Source organism: Bufo gargarizans, chromosome 2 (assembly GCF_014858855.1).
Source record: "Bufo gargarizans isolate SCDJY-AF-19 chromosome 2, ASM1485885v1, whole genome shotgun sequence".
NCBI lineage: Eukaryota > Metazoa > Chordata > Amphibia > Anura > Bufonidae > Bufo > Bufo gargarizans.
Genome location: NC_058081.1, coordinates 109,575,797 through 109,600,581, shown reverse-complemented (window position 1 = coordinate 109,600,581; position 24,785 = coordinate 109,575,797). Strand labels below are relative to the sequence as shown.

The 24,785-nt window shown below is 42.7% G+C and overlaps 1 protein-coding gene across 2 annotated transcripts; it reads right to left on the bottom strand.

Moving 5' to 3' along the window:
• Positions 1–5,355: 5,355 nt before the first annotated feature.
• Positions 5,356–24,164, bottom strand: SLC51B (solute carrier family 51 subunit beta). 2 transcript variants are annotated; one of them, XM_044283171.1, is made up of 4 exons: positions 24,055–24,164; positions 9,852–9,974; positions 8,735–8,825; positions 5,356–6,706 (listed from the first exon to the last, which is right to left on the bottom strand). In XM_044283171.1, exons 2-4 carry the CDS (start codon positions 9,949–9,951, stop codon positions 6,493–6,495), a joined length of 405 nt encoding a protein of 134 aa, XP_044139106.1. In that variant the 5' UTR covers positions 9,952–9,974; positions 24,055–24,164; the 3' UTR covers positions 5,356–6,492. The 2 variants fall into 2 exon arrangements, with proteins under 2 accessions (XP_044139106.1, XP_044139107.1); XM_044283172.1 differs by having other exon boundaries at positions 24,042–24,064.
• Positions 24,165–24,785: the final 621 nt, after the last annotated feature.

The following is a 24,785-nucleotide window of genomic DNA, read 5'->3' as shown; positions in this document are numbered from 1 at the left end:
GGACCTCAGATTGGGTTTAAGGTTCATCTTCCAACAAGACAATGACCCTAAGCACACAGCCAAGACAACACAAGAGTGGTTTGAGGACAAGTCTGTGAATGTCCTAGAGTGGCTTAGCCAGAGCCCTGACTTGAAACCAATCGAACAAATCTGGAGAGACTTGACAATAACTGTCCACCAAAGGTCCCTTTTCAACCTGACAGAGCTTCAGAGGATCTGTGGAGAATGGCAGAAAATCGCCAAATCCAAGTGTCATCATACCCAAGAAGACTGAAGGCTGTAATCGCTGTAAAGGTACTTAAGTTCAGAGTAATGGGTCTGAATACTTATGTCAATGCAATATTTTAGTTTTTCCTTTTCAATAAATTAGCAAACATTTCAGAAATTCTGTTTTCAGTTTGTCATTAAAGAAGACTTTAACTGGTTCTGAGATTACAATATTAATACCTGGCACTGTAGGGCCTGTTTAGAGATGTGATATTGCTATTTTTTTCAGATATGCTGCTCCATTGTGGCGCTGTGCCCCCTGTTCTCCGTTCTCCTTTCCTGCTCTGTATGCTAATCAATAGCATCGATACAGGGAGGAAGAGACAGCTGCGTTTCTTAGAGTGACGTGGTCACTGCTGTGATTGGACAGCTCACAGCTAGGAAGAAGGAGACGCCCCTGAGAAATGTGGCTATCTTCTCCTCCCTGTATTGATGCTATTGATTAGCAGGTGCCAGGTATTAATATTGTAACCTCAGAACCGGTGAAAGGTTCTCTTTAAGGGATATTGAGTGCAGAAAGATGGGAAAAACTTGATTATTTTTTTTAGCACAAAAACACAATATAATGTGAAAATATGAAAAAAAAGTGAAAGGATCTGAAGACTTTACGAATGCATTGTACATGCATTTCTCTGTGTGTCCTCAATCCTTTAGTCAACTGCATGCAACACCACCTTTCCAAGAATTTCTAAGGTGATAAGAACCAAAGGCCTTAACATTCTATTTTCAGAGATTTTGTTGGTCCCAAAAATAGTGCCATACAATGCTCAAACAATTAATAATAATGCCATACAATAGCTGTCAAGCAATACTAGATACAACCTGGCAGAACTTCAGATGTTTGTACGCCTTGCTTACTGTTTCTTACTCTTTCCTACCCAACAACCTTCCCCTTCCACCATATAAGCCTCCAAACAACAGCCACAATCCATTCCCTCCATGTTATCCTTCTGAGAGAGGCTTCTGCATTGGTACCACCATTTGATGCCCTCTTCGCCCTATAACCCTGCAACGATGCATGGCTTCCTTACCACTCATGGGATCAGAAGCTGGAAATATTTTCCACTGACAATTAACCCTTATCTACAGGTTTTCTTTCATTGGGGAAATATTCCCCTATTAGCCACTTGGCAAACCAGTTTTCCACACAGCAGTGGTACTGGTGTGCACCTGTATTTAGGAGTTGCAGTGCCACACTTTGACTGGTGGCAATGACAGCGCTATATACAAAAGTGATACTATTATCTAAGTAAGTGAAAACTCTACAGATGCATTGTAATTGTGGTCTTGAGAGTTGGGCTCAGCACTTGAAGTCATAGGTACAGGTGCCAGCTGCCTCAATTTATTATTGTTACTTGTATATGTATAATTTTAGGAAGCAAAGTGTCCCCCAAAAATTATATAATCTGTTCCTTAAAGAATATAAAGTTTAAAATGTAATAACTTTTTTCTTTTGAAGGAAAGATTTTAGGTTTGTAAAATGCACATGTACCATACACCAGTTTAGCGCTAGTGACTTCTTATGTTTGCACAATTTTCTCCCCTTCGTTATTATCAATGACTGTAAAGAATAAATTAATATAATATGTATGGTATGACAGGTGAAAAGCTAAACCCTGAAGCAATTCTCGCAGACTTTTATATTTGACTGAATACACTAGTTCTGTAAATTTTGCATTTTTAATAATTTTGAAACAAAAATGAAAGGTGTTGGCACTTTATAAATAAATCTATAAGAATAAAGTCAATTTGTAATGTCCAGGACACCTTAGTTTCAAATTCATTCAATTTCATAAGAAATCATAAGATGTCTGTCTAACTAGCTGTCATAAGGACCTCATTAATGTATTTCAGTAGTCCCCAGTGAGTGAATGTCCTGACTTGTGACCATGAACAATTTTGCAGACGTGTACCAGCCGCCGAACAGTACCAATGTCAAACTTTCCAATGTCATGGTTTCTTGCTTTTCACATTTAATATAAGTCTCCTTACTATTCTGAGTGGAACGTGACTTCCAACTATCACTCAATGCTAATTGTGGCTCATAAGGTACAAAAGGTTGGGGACCTCTGCTGTATATGTTACAAATTGCTTAAAGGGAACCTGTCACCGGGATTTGGGGTATAGAGCTGAGGACATGGGTTGCTAGATGGACGCTAGCACTTCCTCAATACCCAGTCCCCATAGCTCTCTGTGCTTTTATTGTGTCAAAAAAACGATTTGATACTTATAGCAAATTAACCTCAGATAAGTCCTGTCCCTGACTCATCTCAGGTTAATTTGCATATTATCTTATCAAATCGTTTTTTTTACACAATATAAGCACACAGAGCTATGGGGACTGGGTATTGCAGATGTGCTAGCGGCCATCTAGCAACCCATGTCCTCAGCTCTATACCCAAAATCCAGATGACAGGTTCCCTTTAAAGGGAAACTCCACTGTTATGTAACCAAGGGAATTTGAGACACTTTCATACAGATATATTTCTTCCCATGACAGCCAGGTGATGTTATGTAACACCTAAAGAAAAACACCCAGACGACACGCTTAAAGTGAAACTGTCATTCTTTTTTTTATTTTTGTAATGTATTGGGGCAATGAACTTAACTTTAATTACTGAAATTGTACATTTCTATTAGAAAAATAGCTCTAAAGTGGCCCATTTTGAGCCTTAGCAATGCTCCTCTGGCTTCTGTTTACATACAGTCAGGTCCATAAATATTGGGATATCGACGCAATTCAGACATTTTTGGCTCTATACACCACCACAATGGATTTGAAATGAAATGAAACAAACAAACAAGATGTGCTTTAGCTGCAGACTGTCAGCTTTAATTTGAGGGGATTTACATCCAAATCAGGTGAACGGTGTAGGAATTACAACAGTTTGCATATGTGCCTCCCACTTGTTAAGGGACCAAAAGTAATGGGACATAGTAATAATCATAAATCAAACTTTCACTTTTTAATACTTGGTTGCAAATCCTTTGCAGTCAATTACAGCCTGAAGTCTGGAACGCATAGTCATCACTAGACGCTGGGTTTCATCCCTGGTGATGCTCTGCCAGGCCTCTACTGCAACGGTCTTCAGTTCCTGCTTGTTCTAGGGGCATTTTCACTTCAGTTTTGTCTTTAGCATGTGAAATGCATGCTCAATCAGATTCAGGTCAGGTGATTGACTTGGCCATTGCATAACATTCCACTTCTTTATCTTAAAAAACTCTTTGGTTGCTTTTACAGTATGCTTTGGGTCATTGTCCATCTGCACTGTGGAGCGCCATCCAATGAGTTCTGAAGCATTTGGCTGAATATGAACAGATAATATTGCCCGAAACACTTCAGAATTCATCCTTCTGCTTTTGTCAGCAGTCACATCATCAATAAATACAAGAGAACCAGTTCCATTGGCAGCCATACATGCCCACGCCATGACACTACCACCACCATGCTTCACTGATGAGGTGGCATGCTTAGGATAATGAGCAGTTCCTTTCCTTCTCCATACTCTTCTCTTCCCATCACTCTGGTACAAGTTGATCTTGGTCTCATCTGTCCATAGGATGTTGTTCCAGAACTGTGAAGGCTTTTTTAGATGTCGTTTGGCAAACTCTAATCTGGCCTTCCTGTTTTTGAGGCTCACCAATGGTTTACATCTTGTGGTGAACCCTCTGTATTCACTCTGGTGAAGTATTCTCTTGATTGTTGACTATGACACACATACACCTACCTCCTGCAGAGTGTTCTTGATCTGGCCAACTGTTGTGAAGGGTGTTTTCTTCACAAGGGAAAGGATTCTTCGGTCATCCACCACAGTTGCTTTCTGTGGTCTTCCGGGTCTTTTGGTGTTGTTGAGCTCACTGGTGCCTTCCTTCTTTTTAAGAATGTTCCAAACAGTTGTTTTGGCCACGCCTAATGTTTTTGCTATCTCTCTGATGGGTTTGTTTAGTTTTTTCAGCCTAATGATGGCTTGCTTCACTGATAGTGACAGCTCTTTGGATCTCATCTTGAGAGTTGACAGCAACAGATTCCAAATGCAAATAGCACACTTGAAATTAACTCTGGACCTTTTATCTACTCATTGTAATTGGGATAATGAGGGAATAACACACACCTGGCCATGGAACAGCTGAGAAGCCAATTTCCCCATTACTTTTGGTCCCTTAACAAGTGGGAGGCACATATGCAAACTGTTGTAATTCCTACACCGTTCACCTGATTTGGATGTAAATACCCTCAAATTAAAGCTGACAGTCTGCAGTTAAAGCACATCTTGTTCGTTTCATTTCAAATCCATTGTGGTGGTGTATAGAGCCAAAAATGTTAGAATTGTGTTGATGTCCCAATATTTATGGACCTAACTGTAACAGTGAAGACTTGCTCAACACTGACTGTGTTATGTAAACAGAAGACACAGGAGCGTTGCTAAGGCTAAAAATGGTCCACTTTAGAGCTATTTTTCTAATTGAAATGTATAATTTCAGTAATTAAAGTATATTACCAAAATGGTCAGTGTTACTGCGTCTATACATTACAATACATTCCGATTAGGAATTTCCCAATCCCCATTTAGGTCCCATGCCCCTGACCAGCCCCACTGAGAGTAGTACAGTCCTGTAGCAGTAAGTTAAATCCCATGGGCCAGCCCTCTTTTCCCGCCCCCAAGTAAATAAAATTCCTGCCTGCACTCCGATACCCAGACATTTTAAGGAAACCTCCTCTGTGCTCCTAGATTCCAAGTCAGACTGTTGGTTGCTCCGCAGTGGTACACAGCCTGGCCTGTGACGGCGTGGCCTGGCTCTCTTGTGGGCCACAAGCTGGATCAGGACAGTGAATGGTGATAGAGGGGCAGGGAGCCTATGGCTCTCTGCTCTGCCATTATTTTACCAGACAACCACAGTGCCCCAGCTGGCACTGGGCATTTGCTTACAGTTTGGCACCATTTTGCCCCACAACAAGGTAGACCACTGGTGTCATCCCTAGTTTATTTGTATTGTATAAGAAGACAAAGGTAAGAATGTGTTGAACCATAAGTGGTTCCAAAATCAGCTTCAGATAGGTATGTTTTGAGAACAATTATTAAAACAGCCTAGGCCAAATATATGTTTATTCTACAAGACAAATAGGATCATATGAAATGGTCACAAGATGCAGACTGCTGAAGCCAATTAACAAATTTATTTAAAAAGGTACATTTTGACCCCAAATACTACAGAAACCTTTTTACTGTCATGATAAAAATGCATTTTATCGATCCCGTAGGTTCCTCATGTGATATGGTCAAGTGTTGGTTTTAAGGGGTTGTCTGAGATCAAGAAGCTCTGAGAACAGGTGGCGTCCATCTTAAAAATAAAATAAGCAATACTGAATTGTTTTCTGCTCCAGCGCTGCCATTTTGCTCCTCCCCACCAGTATTAGTTTACAGGACTGTAGTGCTGATGGCATGTCGACAAGATGTGACCACAGCAGTAAATCGCTGACCTCCAAGATATTTGATTGGGGCCAGCTACTGGCTGCAGTGGTCATATGTTGCTGACATGACATCAGTGCTGCTCCCCTATAAGCAAAGAACGAAGGGCAGGACTGGAATGGCAGTGCTGAAGTGGTGGGCAATCCAACGGGTAAGTAATTCTTATTATGTATATTATATATTTTACGCCAGACCCAGGTCTATGCCCAAAATGTTCCAATTCAACACGAAATAAGGCATCAAGAAGATGTCAGCTATAGGGAACCCTATCACGTGACCTTTTTACTGACTTGGATTGTCCTCGTACTGGGCATAGAAAAAAAGCTATGGCAACTATGTATGTATGTGTATATATATATATATATATATATATATATATATGTACACACACACATAAACTTACCTTACTATGACATCTTGTCATTCCCAGACAGAAAGTAACATTCAACAGTTTGTAGCCTACTACAAGCACATGCTAAAATAAATAGGAAGAAATCCAGATCTATGGTACGGTTAAACCCCTGCCAATAAGTGACCCATTATATGCTGTACATGAAAAGCATCCTATATCCAGTAGCACAGTGTGAAATTGAGCAGATCCACCCAAGTGGACCAAGACTGTAATACCTTGGAACCATACTCAACCCACAGTATTAAAGAGCACTATTCCACCACCACTGGTCTGAGATATTGAGTAGGACAACTTAAGAAAGCCTGGTGCTCTCTAGTGGGAATTAAATAAATAAGTCCCAGTAGTTTATACATCCTCCTCTGGAACATCTGTGTAGAGAGAAGTGATTTGCCCGTCCTTCCACTGCACCGTGATGTCACCCGGCTGAGCTTCCTTCTTGAGCAGAGCATCCTCTTGTGGTAGGTTCTCTTTTTCCAACATCAACACAGCTTGTTTGCCATCGGGCTCTTCTTTTTTAGCATCCATGTTCATGTTATACATTGCAATCATTTTCCTTTTTCTGTAATATGAAGAATAAAAAAAGTGAGGATTTGAGTAGAGCTACACAGTAGACTATGACGTTGAGGAACACAAACCAGAATGAGGCATATGAAATAAAACACAAGAGAGCGCTATGAATAGATTATATAGCAATCGTTCACAACTACTGACAGGTAAAGTCAATGCTATTATCTTGTGACAATAAAATCATGCCCTGGCACCCGTAAAGTGGTGGGATATTTCAGGCAGCAAGTGAACAGTCAGTTCATGAAGTTGATGTGTTGGAAGCAGAAAAACCGGCTAAGTGGAAGAATCTAAGCATCTTTCACAAGAGCTGAATTGTGATGGCTAGATGACCCAGTAAGGGCTTCTTCAAAACACAGATGTTATGGGGTGTTCCAGGTATGCAGTAGTTAGTACATACCAAAAGTGGTCAAAGGGAGCACAGCCAAACCAATGAACTAGAATCAGGATCATGTGTGCCCAATGCTTAATGAAGTGCGTGGAAGCTTGACCGTATTATTCATCACATTTTAGGTGAAGATCATCATTCATGACTTCTTTTCATAGTCAATACTTACATATGTGACATGAAAGTAATTTAATAGTTGTTCCTACAACTGTTTCATGGGTTTAACCTGAATATTTAGCTGTTTTCCTTCTAGAAACAACAACACTTTACTCCATGTGCTGAGTTTAATATACTCCATCTCAGCCAAAGTTACTTCCAGCACCAGAGGCAGCAGATGGACAAGTGAGGAGCTGTTTCTGCTTTCTATACCACTTGAAGAGGAAACATCAGAGCATGCGTTACAAGCATATGTAACAAGCATATGTGTAGAGAAACTGCATATTGTAGTTGGGGTTTCAAACATAGTTACTACAGGTAATTTTAAAGTGGATGCTGCACTTGCACGAGTGCTGCTACCCCTTCAAACAGCTTCATCAGCAGGGGTGCTGGCAGTTGTATCCCCCGCCGAACTTATAATGATCTCCTCTTCCTCGTGCGGACACAACAGGAAAGTCGGGTGCCGATCCTCTCTGTTTGATCTGATAATGATGACCCACCCTGAGGAAAGGGCATCACATACTTACCAACACTTCAGTTGGTAAAATATATCAGTCCTACCCCAGGTAACGCCAGGAAACACCCACTTAATTAGTGAATAACAGTGGATTAGCTCATGGCAATAGCATCTGTTAGGAGGTGAGATATAGCATGCCACAAGTGAGCAGTCTGTTCTTGAATTTGACATGTTATCAGCAGGAAATGTATGCGAGTGTGAGGATCTGAGCTAGAGTCATGGGTAAAGGCTAAGCCAGTTGATTTGATCGCATAGAAGAACTGCTGTAGCACAAACTGCTGAAAGAGTTAATGCTAGCTATGATGCAGATGTGTCAGTACACACAGTGGGGGGGTCACATCAACATTACGAATCCGTTATTGTTTTCCGTTATAACATGGGAGTTCGTAACTTTGATGTGAACCCGCCCTTAGTGTTTGTTATGCCAGTATTAATATTAAAAAAATATGCTGGCATGCAACATGCCCAACTGTTAATAATTTTGGTAGGCCTAAGGCTGCCAACCATAATTTTTTTTTCTCAACAACTTATCCAAAAATCACGGACATCCAAAAAAAAATTACATGAAAAATTGGAAAACCACAATGAATGATAACGATTCTAAGTAATACATGTCTACAGGTCAATATACTGATAACAACTCATTACCAACATCTACTGTGAATTGAAAAATGATGATAATTACCACCAAAATAAGCTACTCAAGTACCACCAGCCTAAAAATAATCATGGACACATCAATTTTTTTTCACATACACAGGGAAAATAGTGCCTATTTTTGTGGACCATCCAGAAATTTCTGAACAGTTGACAATCTCATGGTCTGCCTGCCAAAATTACATGAAATTTCGCCATGTGCAAAAATTCTCCTCTTTCAGGAAAATGGCCTCTATTCATTTTAATGTGAAATGTAAATGTGTCCTTTTAGAATATGGCACTGGGGAAGAAATCCTAAAGCTTACCTATTGTTGAAAATATTCTTGCCAAGAAGGAATAATCCCAAAAACAACCCAAGGAAGGATAGGGCCAGGATAGTATAGTTCCAGGCTGTTACTGTAAATGAAAACACAAAATTATTACAGAACTTCACAGAGAATCTCAGTCCCTCTTCACCAGCCTTAGGTTGGCTGGTGTTCTGTTCAATATCTTCTCACGACCCCCTGCCTTACAATAATACAATGATAACGCACCTCAGTGACACCGGCAGGATGCTGCAAGAACCATGGAATGTAGAAGCATCTGTGTGGCTACCAATCCATAGCTTTGAACATGAAGTGCGGGATCAGGGGTGTAAGCTTGGGGTGCCCGTATGATCAGAGCCAGTGGTGCCCATTCAGTAATGACAAAAGACACACCCTGTGGGATGTCACACACCCCTAAGGCCAGCCAGCCGTTAAAGGCGCATTTAGACTGATGAGCAGCAGATTGTCGGGAAAGAAGAGTTCTTTCCTGACAGTCGACTGCTCATTAAAGGGGTTGTGTCATCTCAGACAATGGGGGTATATTGCTAGGATATGCCCCAATTGTCTGAAAGGTGCAGGTCCCACCTCTGGGGCTTGGTTATTTTCGGTGGCCCCATAGAAATGGAGGGCGGGCGCACATGTGCGGTGCGCCCTCCGTGACTTTCAAGGGTCTGCAACTATCAAACCTAGCGATATGCCCCCATTGTCTGATATGGGAATACCCCTTTAAGTGGAGGTGAAGTGCTGCATAATGCAGCGATCACCTCCATTATATGGGGAGTAGTGATGGCTACTGCTATTGCTTGTTTCCATACAAAATCATTGACCATGGGCAGCAGAGTCCTGTTTAGACAGCACAATCTGCTGCCCGGGAACGATAATTGAGTTGTCCGGCACTACCGATCATTTCACCCAATGAACAAGCCTGATCAGCGGGTGATCTGCGGCACCTTTAGACAGGCAGATTATTATCGAGAATGAGTGTTCGTAGGTTTTGTTCTCGATAATTGGCCTTAATATTGGTCAATCTAAATCCAGCTTTATTATTACAGTCTGCTTACTGATTGCTGGGTCTTGCCAAGATACAAGCTAAATTACCATCTATGATAATACTCACAGTCTCCACTGCGGTAGAAATAAATAGCTCGCTCCAATTTCTTCTGGGCTTCCTCTGCTGCAGCCATCGCCTGATCCTGCCCTCTGCTTGTATCAGCCATGATTGCAGTTACTTCTTTTAATCCTGCAAAACAATATTAAACGTTTACTGTCATTAGTGCCAAGTGTCCTTCTGCCGGAGGACAAAAATGGAAAGCAATTGTATGGGATTACAAAAGTAGGGTCTATTTTGTTTATTAGGGTGTTGAGCAATATGTAGCGCTATTTCTGGCAAACAAAGCGGTATATTAGAAAGGGTTGTCTCTAGAAGGCTCCTGCTTATATGAATGGTTCCAGCTCTTGTTGATGTAGTTAGGTCAGGTTACAGAAGGTCCTCTGTTATTTGAATGAGCACCAGATAATAGTACATTTGCGTGGCCAGGCAAAATGTCCCCTGTTAACACTGCCATTATGGGAGGTAACAGCAACCCAAAAAAAAAAAAATTGAAAGAAAAATAAATAAATTTGAAATTCAAATACCTTTTTGACATTTAATTTAAAATTGGAGCTAAGGCGAGAGTGGGTCCGCTGCCTCTGAAGCGTACAACAGACTCAAAATCCGCCATGTGAATGGGCCCCAGTTGTAAACTTATGTGCACGTATTCCATGGACAGTAGACAGAAGTTGAACATGGATAAGGTCTGTGGTTAACCAGAAGCAGCCGTGGATGTTACATCATATAGGTGAGTGCCCTTCAGGGTACAGTAGACTTATCTGCTTTTTTCATGTTTACCGCAGCAGTATGTCACAGCTTATCTAAAGGTTATATTTGACATATTTGATCAGAGCAAGCTACATATGCACTTTAGAACATCCATGGGTCAGTGAAATCTGACCTGTTATCAGGATATGTCATCAATATCTGATCAGTATCTGACCAGCCCTGCCACGGATCAGCTGTTTAAAGGGCATCTGTCAGCAGACTTGTACCACAGATCAGATACTGACGACCTATCCTGAGGATAGGTTATCAGTATAAAAATCTCGGAAAACCCCTTTAACGTTGTAATATAGATTGCTCTTTCATTCGCAGCCTGGGGAGTGGAGCGAGTACTTCCTGTGCAATCAATCAAGAGAAATGTGACCGACCCCCAGGCTTTACTGAAAGCGCACAGCTAAAGATTCAGCCTGAGCTCAACTTGCAAGGTGAGACAACACCTTTAAAGTGAACCTGTCACCGGGATTTTGTGTATAGAGCTGAGGACATGGGCTGCTAGATGGCCGCTAGCACTTCGGCAATATCCATTCCCCATAGCTCTGTGTGCTTTTATTGTGTCAAAAAAACGATTTGATACATATGCAAATTAACCTGAGATGAGTCCTGTGTGTGAGATGAGTAAGGGATAGGACTCATCTCAGGTTAATTTGCATATGTATCAAATCAGTTTTTTTACACAATAAAAGCACAGAGAGCTATGGGGACTGGGTATTGAGGATGTGCTAGCGGCCATCTAGCAACCCATGTCCTCAGCTCTATACCCAAAATCCCAGTGACAGGTTCCCTTTAAGTTTTAATATTTTCAAATGAGCCTCCAGCAGCAACAGGGGTGTTGCCATTACACCTAGAGGCTCTGCTCTCTCTGCAACTGCCACGTCCTCTCCACTTTGATTGACAGGGCCAGGCAGTGTAAGGCTACATTCACATTTTGCAGTCGGCAAAACAAGGATCCGCCCCAAAAAAAGAAACGGATGACATCCGTATGACATCCGTGTGAAATCCGCATCGCATCCGTTTCTTTTTGCGGATCCACTGTAACAATCCCTGTTCTTGTCCGCAAAACGGACAAGAGTAGGACATGTTCTATTTTTTGGCAGAACGGACATGCGGACATACGGAAACGGAATGCACACAGAGTCAACAGAAAGGAAAAAACAGAAAGGAAAGAAAATATATATGAGTGCATGAGGCCTAAATGTCATCGCACCAGGTCCTGTCAATCAAAGTGCAGAGGGTGCGGCAGTTGCAGAGAGAGCAGAGCCTCTAGGTGTAACGGCGACACCCCTGTTGCTCCTAGAGGCTCATTTGCATATATTAAAACATAATTTTTCTCAACAATGCTGGTGCAAATGAACATGGGACCAACACAGATGTCTTCAGCTGCCAAGTGCACATGTAACAGGTCAGCCAGTTTCATAGGTTATTAAATCTGCTGACAGATGCCCTTTAAAGAGGCTGCAGTACTCCAGTGAGCTCTATGGCCTCCTCACAACATATCAAGCACAGCGCCATACATTGTACAGTGGCTTTGTTTGGTATTGCAGCCCATGCCTATTCACTTGAAAGGGACTGAGCTGCACATAAGTCATCTGACCAATGAATGTGACATCACTGGACTAGGAAGAGACAGCTGATTGGTGGGATTGCTCACTGATAAGACACTGATGACCTGCACTGAGGATAGGCCATCAATATTATACTCCTGGAAATTCCCTTGCAGAAAATTATGGTGTCCGTGTGTTTTAAAGGAGTTGTTGAAGACATTAAACTATTTGCAGGAAATGTTATCAGGTAAATATCAATCATTACTCGCCGCTCAAGCGCCAAAACTCTGATCTTTGCCACGTGTCTTTGTTTACTTTTCTGGAGCAATGACATGCCCTAGCATCACATGACCACTGCAGCCAATCACTGGCCTCAGTGTTGGTGGAAGCATGTACAGTACATGTTCACTGAGGCCAGTGATTGGCTGCATTGGTCATGTGGATGGACGAAAGGTAAAAAAACAATGACCAGCAACGAACACCGAAGCATCCGCGCTGGAGCGGCAGGGGGTTTATTAGATGAGTAATGCTTGTTTTTTTATTTTATAAAATTTCCAGCAGCCTGTTTAATTTCTTCAGCTGTTATCCAACTCCTTTGAAAGGGGCAAGTGAAAGTTCTGATTGCTGCAAATACAGTTTATAGTTCAATAGGTTTTTATTAACTATCTGCTTAATAAGGAAATGTGCATATACAGAAATAATATAATTATTATAATATTACAATCATAATATAAGCAACAGAGGTGAATGATTGTAATTTTACGTCACAAAAGTGAAGTAATAAAAGTTAAAGGGGTTGTCTCACTTCAGTAAGTGGCATTTATCATATAGAGAAAGTTAATACAAGGCACTTACTAATGTATTGTTATTGTCCATATTGTCTCCTTTGCTGGCTGTATTCATTTTTCCATCACATTATACATTGCTAGTTTCCATGGTTACAGACTGTGACGGTATCATCCGTGTCACCGTCTAGTATTCCCTTCTCCCCTTGAAATAGCACCGCCAAGTAATCCACAGAGCAAAAAATCGCTATTATAGCTAGTATCGCTGGTATCGCCGGTATCGCCAAATAAGTCTATATATTAGCCCAAGCTGAATGCTAGAAATACTTTACTGGAAGGCCTCACATTGAAAAATACAATTGCTTTTATCCCCTGCTCCCATGCAAGGGAGACACCCACAACAACCATACATTAACCCATAACACAAAGGTTACAACCCACATAGACACCATGGTTAACATAATCAGGAGAATACACATTGCCCTTTGTCCTGAGAGACAATTGAATTACAACTCGGTTGTCTCCAGGACAGAGGACAATCACCAATACACACAGAGAGACAATGGAACAGACATCACTTACTCAAACATACAATGTCCCACCCTTTACAATGCACATAGACATTTAACACATCCCAAAATGGCACGAATTAGACCAGGAATTCAAAAGTTAGTACAAGTCTCTTTGGCCTGGATGTACTTATGGCTTTTCTGCACAAAATCGGTACATTCAACATGGGACCATAATCGCATGGTAAGAGGCGGGCAAGTAGTCCTTTCCAAGCACTCGTGGCAACCTCAAAAGAGGGGAGTTTGTCACATATCTTCCCTTTGGGGTTAAGACTAAACAGGTATCTGACCTCCTGTCGGTCAGTACCTAGATTAGTCGGGAAGCCCACCCACACAGAAACATTAGCAGAGTTTCCCACCCACGGTAAATAGTTAACAGGGTAGCTCACCCACCAGGGACTGTACTGGTCTGTAGGTCCCAGGTTGTGGTAAAACAGTTCCGCATCCTCAGTCTCCCTGGTGCAGCTAGGCAAACCGCTGGGGCTACTTGGGGAACAGCGGCCAGCGGTGTTCTGCACTGATGCCAGCACTTCTGCTGGGGCGAGGGGGGTGCAAGCCAGTCCTGTAACAAGGGGGTTGGTGGAGCAGAGGCTAGCGGCGCTCTGCCCTGATGCCAGCACTTCTGCTGGGGTGAGGGGGGTGCAAGCCAGTCCTGTAACAAGGGGGTCGGTGGAGCAGAGGCTAGCGGCGCTCTGCTCGGATGCCAGCTCTTCTGCTGGGAAGGGATCAGTGGGTATCGCAGGCTCATCCCCTGCCCCCAGAACTCGGTTGGAGGGATCAGTGGGTATCGCAGGCTCATCCCCTGCCCCCAGAACTCGGTTGGGAAGTAGCTGGGAAGGGGGGGGCTCGCTTACCTCCTCCTCCTGGTATCCCTGTGGAGATGGCTGGGGATCTGGACCGACCGTCCAGCATCCCTGTAGGACTGGCACCGAGCCCGCGGTCTCATCTGCGCCCGTGTAGAGGGGTTTGTGTTCCCCTTTTCCCGGTATCTCCGGCTGCTGTTGGAAGGTGAGGCCGGTTGCCTCTCCTCCCAGGACTCTGGTTGCTGTAAGGCAGAGGGACCCAGCATCACCTCCCCCTGGAACTCTGGTTGCCGCTGGGGAGAGAGACTGGTTGTCTCCTCTCCCTGTTGATAAAAGCAATTGTATTTTTCAATGTGAGGCCTTCCAGTCTCGTGTTTCCAGCATTAAGTTTTGACTCATGTGTGGATTATTCGGCGATTCCAGGGATATTCCTACTCGTGGAATATTGGGTGATTTTCTTTTATGGGAAGAATGGAATGCTTGACGGGGATATTTTCTACTACCGTCACACAGACCACCCTGCAATCCATCAGTAGTGGTCGTGCTTGCACAGTATAGGGAAAAGCATCAGCTTCTCTGGTGGCCAGGACCATAGGAGCGCATATAGCTAGTGCTTTTTCCTATATTGTGCAGGCATGACGACCACTGATGGATTGCATGGGTGGTCTGTAACCATGGAAATGAGTAGTGTATAATGTGATGGTCCCAAAAAGAGGACATGTCCAGGGAAAAAGAGGATGTATGGTCACCCTACACAGTATCTCAAATGTCTGCTGTGTAGCCGTACCCTAAAGAACTAGCACGTACCTTCATTGGTACTAAGAATGATAAGAAGGTATGTAAATATAGTTTACACTTGATTCACTATGATTCTAAATGTATTTGTGTGGTTAAGAAGTTTTATTTTTTCACAAGGCAAAACTGGCTACAATTGCTCTGGGGGTTTTGTACAGCCTTCTTCTGGACCAAATAAGTTCTACAGGTATGAGAAAGGTAGGACATGATGGATTCACCTATATGTCAGTATTCACTTATATGTCACTAAAAGTGTTCATAATGAGCCTGGATGTATTTCTGGAGGGTAATAATATTACAGGTTACAGTTAGATTTCTGGAGAAGGTTTTTTTTTCGGTTTACGTTCCGTTTTTTGCGTTCCGTACATGGAACCATTTATTTCAATGGATCCGCAAAAAAAAAAACGGAAGGTACTCTGTCTGCCTTCCATTTCCCTTCAAAGATAGAACATGTCCTATTATTGTCTGCATAACGAACAAGGATAGTACAACAGTTTTATTAGGGGCCAGCTGTTCCGTTCCGCAAAAAACGGAATGCACGCGGACTTCATCCGTATTTTTCGCGGATCCGTTTTTTGCGGACCGCAAGACCGCAAAATACTGAAAATGCCATACGGTCATGTGCAAGAGGCCTTAGGCTGAGTTCATACTTCAGTTATTTCCATCAGTTATTGTGAACCAAAACTAGGTGTGGGTCAAAAACACAGAACAGGAGGAAATCTTTCCATTATACCTTACAGTCAGGTCCATAAATATTGGGACACCGACACAATTCTAACATTTTTGGCTCTATACACCACCACAGTGGATTTTAAATGAAGCAAACAAGATGTGCTTTAACTGCGGACTGTCGGCTTTAATTTTAGGGTATTTACATCCAAATCAGGTGAACGGTGTAGGAATTACAACAGTTTGCATATGTGCCTCCCACTTGTTAAGGGGCCAAAAGTAATGGGACAGAATAATACTCATAAATCAAACTTTCACTTTTTAATACTTGGTTGCAAATCCTTTGCAGTCAAATACAGCCTGAAGTCTGGAACGCATAGACATCACCAGACACTGGGTTTCATCCCTGGTGATGCTCTGCCAGGCCTCTACTGCAACTGTCTTCAGTTTCTGCTTGTTCTTGGGGCATTTTCCCTTCAGTTTTGTCTTCAGCAAGTGAAATGCATGCTCAATCGGATTCAGGTCAGGTGATTGACTTGGCCATTGCATAACATTCCACTTCTTTCCCTTAAAAAACTCTTTGGTTGCTTTTGCAGTATGCTTTGGGTCGTTGTCCATCTGCAGTGTGAAGCGCCGTCCAATGAGTTCTGAAGCATTGGGCTGAATATGAGCAGATAATATTGCCCAAAACTAGGGATCAACCGATTATCGGTTTTACCCATATTATCGGCCGATATTCAGTATTTTGACCGTTATCGGCATCTATTTTGCCGATACTCCGATAACGTATTGGGAACACAGATCTCACCGCTGACAGCGTTCTCCGTGTTCCCTCAGCAGCACAGGGGAGAAGGAAGCAGTGTCTCCTTCCCCTGTGCTGCTGCTGCGGCCAAATAGAGGAAGGAGGACAAGAGGAGGGGAGGGGCTATGGCCACTGCGCCAGCAATGAAGATACCTCTCTCATTTATTCATATACAGGAGGCGAGAGCTGGCTGTAGAATCACATAGCCGGCTCCCGACATCTATGAGCAATAGCTGCGATCTGCGGTAGTTAACCCCTCAGGTGCCGCGGATCGCAGCTACCGCTCATAGAGGTTGGGAGCCGGCTATGTCATTCTGCAGCCAGCTCCCGCCTCCTGTATATGAATTAATGAGAAATTCCTCTTCATTGGTGGCGCAGTGTGCCCCCTCAAGCCCCCCAGTATTAATCATTGTTGCGCAGTGCACCCCCCCAAGCCCCCCAGTATTAATCATTGGTGGTGCAGTGTGCCCCCCAAGCCACCCAGTATTAATCATTGGTGGCGCAGTGCGCCCCCCACCCCCACCCCAGTATTAAAAACATTGGTGGCGCAGTGCGTCCCCCCACCCCCAATATTAATCATTGGTGGCAGTGGCCACAGGATCCCTTCTCCCCTGCTCTTCCGATCGGAGCCCCAGCAGTGTAATCCTGGGGCTCCGATCGGTTACCATGGCAGCCAGGACGCTATTGAAGCCCTGGCTGCCATGGTAAGCTCCATGCTGCTGTGGGCACAAAGCACAGAGCAGCAGGGACAGTGTGAGCTCCTATTCACCCCTAATAGAGATCTATCAGGGTGAATAGGACAAGGGTTCTAGTCCCTAAGGGGGCTACAAGTTAGTAAAAAAAAATACAAATATTAATTATAAATGAAAAAGAAAGATTTACAAAAAAAAAACCTACACGTTAAAAATAAACATATTAATTTCCAGCAGATTTGTGTAGGAATTTTATTTTTTTTTCAAAAATGAAAATTCCCAGAATATCGCTATAAATTATCGGCTATCGGCCTGAAATTTTCGGTATCGGCCCTAAAAAATCAATATCGGTCGATCCCTACCCGAAACACTTCAGAATTCATTCTTCTGCTTTTGTCAGCAGTCACATCATCAATAAATACAAGAGAACCAGTTCCATTGGCAGCCATACATGCATACATGCCCACGCCATGACACTACCACCACCATGCTTCACTGATGAGGTGGTATGCTTAGGATCATGAGCAGTTCCTTTCCTTCTCCATACTCTACTCTTCCCATCACTCTGGTACAAGTTGATCTTGGTCTCATCTGTCCATAGGATGTTGTTCCAGAACTGTGAAGGCTTTTTTAGATGTCGTTTGGCAAACTCTAATCTGGCCTTCCTGTTTTTGAGGCTCACCAATGGTTTACATCTTGTGGTGAACCCCCTGTATTCACTCTGGTGAAGTCTTCTCTTGGTTATTGAATTTGACACACATACACCTACCTCCGGGAGAGTGTTCTTGATCTGTTGTGAAGGGCGTTTTCTTCACCAGGGAAAGAATTCTTCGGTCATCCACCACAGTTGTTTTCTGGTCTTCCGGGTCTTTTGGTGTTGCTGAGCTCACTGGTGCGTTTCTTCTTTTTAAGAATGTTCCAAACAGTTGTTTTGGTCATGCCTAATGTTTGTTTAGTTTTTTCAGCCTAATGATGTCTTGCTTCACTGATAGTGACAGCTCTTTGGATCTCATCTTGAGAGTTGACAGCAACAGATTCCAAATGCAAATAGCACACTTGAAATGAACTCTGGACCTTTTATCTACTCATTGTAATTGGGATAATGAGGGAATAACACACGCCTGGCCATGGAACAGCTGAGAAGCCAATTGTCCCATTACTTTTGGTTTCTTAACAAGTGGGAGGCACATATGCAAACTGTTGTAATTCCTGCACCGTTCACCTGATTTGGATGTAAATACCCTGAAATTAAAGGGAACCTGTCACCCGGATTTTGTGTATAGAGCTGAGGACATGGGCTGCTAGATGGCCGCTAGCACATCCACAATACCCAGTCCCCATAGCTCTGTGTGCTTTTATTGTGTAAAAAAAACGATTTGATGCATATGCAAATTAACCTGAGATGAGTCCTGTATGTGAGATGAGTCAGGGACAGGACTCATCTCAGGTTAATTTGCATATGTATCAAATCGTTTTTTTTACACAATAAAAGCACAGAGAGCTATGGGGACTGGGTATTGCGGATGTGCTAGCGGCCATCTAGTAACCCATGTCCTCAGCTCTATACACAAAATCCTGGTGACAGGTTCCCTTTAAAGCTGACAGTCTGCAGTTAAAGCACATCTTGTTCGTTTCATTTCAAATCCATTGCGGTGGTGTATAGAGCCAAAAATGTTAGAATTGTGCTGATGTCCCAATATGTAAAGGACCTGACTATATCTATCAGTAGGCTTCACTACTATTTTTGGCTGCCTGATTATTCTGACTGCCTGATTGGAGTTTTTTTGCCTTTCTCTGAATCAACTTCTAGGATAAAAGGCTGAACTGGATGGCCGGATGTCTATTTTTCAGCCTTACAAACTATGTCACTATTTTTATGTCACTATTCGTATGTATCGCCAGTCTCCATTCCCTCTCTATGTTTAAATGAGGTTCACACACAGCATTTTGTGGAAAAGAAGATACAGTTTTTGGTGCAGTTTGTTCAGCCAAAGCCAGGAGTGGATTCACATAGGATGGGAAATATAAAAGGAAGAAACTTATACTTCTACCTCCTGCTGGATCCACAAAAACGGTAACAAAACAACTTTTTCACTGTGTGCGAAATCACCCCAAGGGTCTTTTTTCATAGACTGGAACTGGCATTTTTTCTCAGCAAATAACAAGGCAAAAAAAACTGCATGCAAAAAGAATAAAAGCACTAAAAGTCTATGTATGAATCTACTATAAATGTACATTCACAGTGCGTATTGCATATGGACTTTCTGCATGGATTTTTGTGCTGAAAATCTACACAGTAATACAGTACCAGCTAAGCAGATGAGATTTTCAAACTCTCATATACACAACGCAGACATTTTTCACAAGGATATTTCAATTACATTTTGAAATCCACAGCATGTCAATTGTTTGCTGTGCAGACTTCACCCTTCGCAACGCAAAGGATGAGAACTGGGGCAAATCCGTGTCAAAATCCGCAACAAACCCCGCAAGCAACACATGCCAACTGTGCTGCAGATTTAGAGCCAAAATGCTGAGAAAATGAAACAAAAAACTGCGGGAAAATCTGCATAAACGACACTGCAGTAACATAGTAACATAGTACATAAGGCCGAAAAAAGACATTTGTCCATCCAGTTCGGCCTGTCATCCTGCAAGTTGATCCAGAGGAAGGCAAAAAAAAAACTGTGAGGTAGAAGCCAATTTTCCCCACTTTAGGGGAATAAAAATTCCTTCCCGACTCCAATCAGGCAATCAGAATAACTCCCTGGATCACGACCCCTCTCTAGTAGCTATAGCCTGTAATATTATTACGCTCCAGAAATACATCCAGGCCCCTCTTGAATTCCTTTATTGTACTCACCATCACCACCTCCTCAGGCAGAGAGTTCCATAGTCTCACTGCTCTTACCGTAAAGAATCCAGTGTGCAGAAAACTCATAGGAGAATAGATAAAGTCACATTAACATGAAGCACCTGACTTTTTCTGGTGAGATTCTCTACAGGTGATGTCTCAAACGCCTACAGTACCTTCCTATTTGAGAAACTGAAGTTGAGTCCAATGATGGCAACATTCAAAATGGCCACCATGTTCACAACATGGCCTAACAGGCTTCCCCCATTTTGTCTAAAATTGGACCATCCTCTGCCAACAGTTTCCTTACTTTGGAGACACCCTGTAGTTTATGAAGTAGGTCTATGATAACGTTGACACTTTTGCATATAAAATGTGCCTACGGATAGAGATCACAGCTGTGGTTTCATGTGTGAGCTGCCGAGGGTCAGATCCAGTTTCTGCAAACATCCCCTTATCTCTCTTATCGTCCTTGCTGGCTTGGTGATTCTGCCGGGTATTTGTCCCCCAGGTCAGCAGTTGTGACTCACGGCTCCTCTCTCTCTGTTTCTCTTTCTGATGTCCTATCCAAGTAAACACACCCCTAGGTGAACGCACAGTAAGACTTTCACCCAGGAAACCTGCACATGAACTATCAATGTGAGCAGTGTCAAGCAGCCATAGCCCTGCGCAAGTCAGTGGGTGCAAGGGACACATTCTGGTGATTTGGGGTGGATCTGAAGAAGTCACACATAATGGGGGAAATGTAGCAGTCCCCCCACACCAGTTTTCTGCCCTATAAAAGTACACAAACAGTATGTTTGCTACTTTGTAAATGTCATTGCACCTAAATATAGGCACGTGTGGCGTTTCAGCACTGCCCTTGCCACTTTCCCGAGAAGCGGGCATGACGAGGGTGGGGCCAACGGGGCTGACATATTATCTTCTTTTATGCCAGTCTACTGATGTAAAAGAAGACTGGAATCAAGGCCAGCTGGCATAGATTTCAGTTTAGGGGCACAGAGACTGCTGGAGGATGCACCTTATTTATCAGAAGTAGGCGCATCCTCAGGTTGCGCAGGGGATATCATAGATTGCGTACCCTTTGGGGGACATCTATTAAGCCATTTACGCCGCTATTGTGGTGAAAAGAAAGTCACAAATTATGGCACACGCCATATTCACACAATAACTTGCAACTTTTTGAGATTCTCGACACTATTCTGAAGTGGTGAGAAAAGGGACTAGGCTTTGTGTGGCCTGCCAGGTTTACCATAACTTACACCAGAAACTGGCCTAGGTTATAGGTCAAGTCTGCATTAGCCCCTAGCTGGCGTAGACTTTAGTTTCTGGAGCACAGAGGGCCAGAGATGCAACTAATTTATTAAGAGGCACCTACGGTATATCAGGCGCATCTTACTTCAGCACAGGAACACCAGTCTTGATAAATCACCCCCAATGTGTTTTTCTCAGTAACCATTTGTATGATTCAAGTAGCAGAACTGAGTTTGTCGCTCAGCACTGCTAACCATGTTAATGTGCTAGGAATATTTCCTTTAGGTCAACCCATTGTAATTAAAGAGCGAAGTTCTTCAAAATTTGATTCAGCTGCTTCACCGAATTTTACAAAAAGTTTGCTTTGTAAGAATTACTTCATCACAAAGCGCATTTCTTTGTAAGTAGCAGATGCAATGAAGGGGAACGGCCGCACCCCATCATTGAACCCCTTAGATGCCGCATTCATCTGTGATTGAGGCACCTGAGATGAATATTAAAGGGAACCTGTCACCTGGATTTTGGGTATAGAGCTAGGGACATGGGTTGCTAGATGGCCACTAGCACATCTGCAATACTCAGTCCCCATAGCTCTGTGTGCTTTTATTGTGTATAAAAAACCAATTTGATACAATGCAAATTAACCTGAGATGAGTCAGAGCTTGAAAAGATGACTCTTCTCTGGTCACACAAGCAAGATATGACTCTTTTATGTTAATTTGCATATGTATCAAATCATTTTTTTTACACAATAAAAGCACACAGAGCTATGGGGACTGGGTATTGCGGATGTGCTAGCGGCCATCTAGCAACCCATGTCCTCAGCTCTATACCCAAAATCCAGGTGACAGGTTCCCTTTAAGGCCTTTTAGGGATTGATCAGTAAAAAAAAAACAAAAAAACTGTACTTGCCTTATCAATTTGAGCGCGAAGAGGCCGCTGTGGCCATCTTGCAGGAAATCCCATCACGGTGTGTGATGATGTCATCATGCTGGCCATCGTGGTGACATCATACGTCACCGCACACAAGATTATGTGCGGGATTTTCAAGAAAGATGGCCACGACGGCCTCTTCACGCTCAAATGGATGAGGTATGATTTATGCTTAATTATTACCGCCATTTCAGGGAAAATTGATTTGTTACCACGAAGCATGAGGAAATTCGGCTTTGTGACGAATCGAATTTTTCCCTGAAATTCATATCAAATTCCACTTTGGATACTTCGATTCGCTCAAGACTAACTGTAATGGCAAATTTAGGTGAGCGACATCTGCCAAATTTTAACTAATACAATCGATTCACATTTCAGGAATTAGGAAACTTAGGGTGTGACCACACAGTCAGGTTTCCTGTTGGAGTTTTGAAAGCCACAATCATAAGTGGATCATAAAAGGAGAGAAAGTATAAAGGACAGAAATTACTTCTCTTCTTTTTGGAATTCACTCCTGGTTGTCACTTCCAAAACTGCATCAGGGAACCTTGAACATATGGCCGTACCCTAATTCTTCAAAATCATGTTAGGATTGCTGCATGTAAAATGTTGAAGGGCCTTTCGATGCATAAATAATCTTGTGCTGCCACAAGTACACCCATATTCTATTTGTATCTTTCAGAAGAGTCATTTAAAAGCAGAAATGCAGTAATCCTCCTGCTATAGACCACATGACCAGAAATAGTCTTGGTTTGTCCCCAATGACCCTTCATGGGGCCAGTAAACACTAGAATATACAGTGGAATATACAGTGGAATTCCCATAATTCCCATTATGAATACTGACTTTTTAAAAAATTACATTTTGCTAGTTATCACAACTCTGATACCCTGGTTGCTATGAACCACAAAACCATCATTTCTCATATACCGTACACTGCTTGCTATGGGCAACAGAGACACAATGCTGCAAGTGCTGTGCTCTCTTCACTTATTACCTCCCAGTCAAGTGAAGGGGACAGCAGAGTTGTAAGTACACATTGTACAAGCGCTACGTTCTCTTCAAACAGCTGATTGGGGCGGGGAGGGGGGATGCCAAGACTCGGACCCCCGCCAATCTGCGACTGATGACCAATCCTGAGGAAGGTCAAAGGGACACTTACGGCTCATTGTGTGAAAGCTTAATTTTCCCTGCATATTTATACGCTTCAATAGCTTTCTTTTACACAATCGCACAAAATTATCTGAATATAGAAATCTCTAAAATCCAAATTGCATCTAATAATGAAATAATATACAATGTGCAGTAATATACAGAGAGGAACGAGACAAGCATTTTTTGGATCAATATTGTAAATGTAATAATTCAAATTAATACTTCAGATCAAAAAGAGGGACATTTAAGGACCAAAGAGCGACAGGTGGACTTGGGTCAAAAAGAGGGACACTTGGGAGGTCTGCAATGTACATAATCAGTCAGGTAAAAGCAAGTCTCTAACAAGCTGTCCCCACCTATCATATGCCAACTATAAAACTGGTGCCTTCTTATGTGGTCTATGGGCCTGTAGGACCCCACCAGCTCCAGGGCCTCTCCTAGCTCTGCACCCGCTATCACAACGCCTCTGCTAAAAATCTGCAAACAGTTTTATGATATTGTAAGATTCATAAAAACACAACCATATACAGTGTACGCAGATGAGTAGACCAGTCACTAAGCACGCAGAAAAGAACATACATCTTACATGTACCTTCACAGACGGGTCAGTCCTAGTAGGTTAGAAGTCACTGACAGACTGACAAACTCTGCGCAGTGTTTTATATTTCAAGGTATGCCAGTACTCTTGGCATACAACCCCGCTTATCTCTAAGTGCAATTACGTTTTGATTCCTCTAGTGTCTTTGACCCTAGGTTTCTGGTTATACTGTAACCAGCCCATCCCCACCACAGAAGCAGAAAAGCCCTGACTGGCAATGATCTTTAACTCTCTCATTGCCCTGGACCTGGTGAACGCTTTCATTATACATTCCTGTAGAAGGAAACAAAAGTGTTTCTTACTTTGGTATGATGTGTGCTGTATATTGAAAGCATGGGAACACAGTAACAGTGGTCCTTCAAGTTACAACAATATTAATCAGTTCTGGGACGACCATTGTATGCATAACTCTATGGAACACCGGTAATTGGTTTAGGAGCCCACAAATGTCATCCCAGAATAAGAAAAAGTGAGGTGCTAAGTAAAATAAGCAGATAACTAAGACATAAAGGAAACCTAACCACTTCCAGCCCACCTTTGACTTAAACGTCCTGGGGGTCGGGATTTATCTCTGAATGGACGTTTTAGAACGTCCATTCAGAGATTGCAGCTGCACGCTGCAGGTCTCTCCATAGAGAAGGCAGAGACCATTTCTCTGTGTCCCTGTCTTCTAGATTGTTGTAGACACAGCACGGAAGGAGCGCTGTGTATTAAGACTAAAGGAA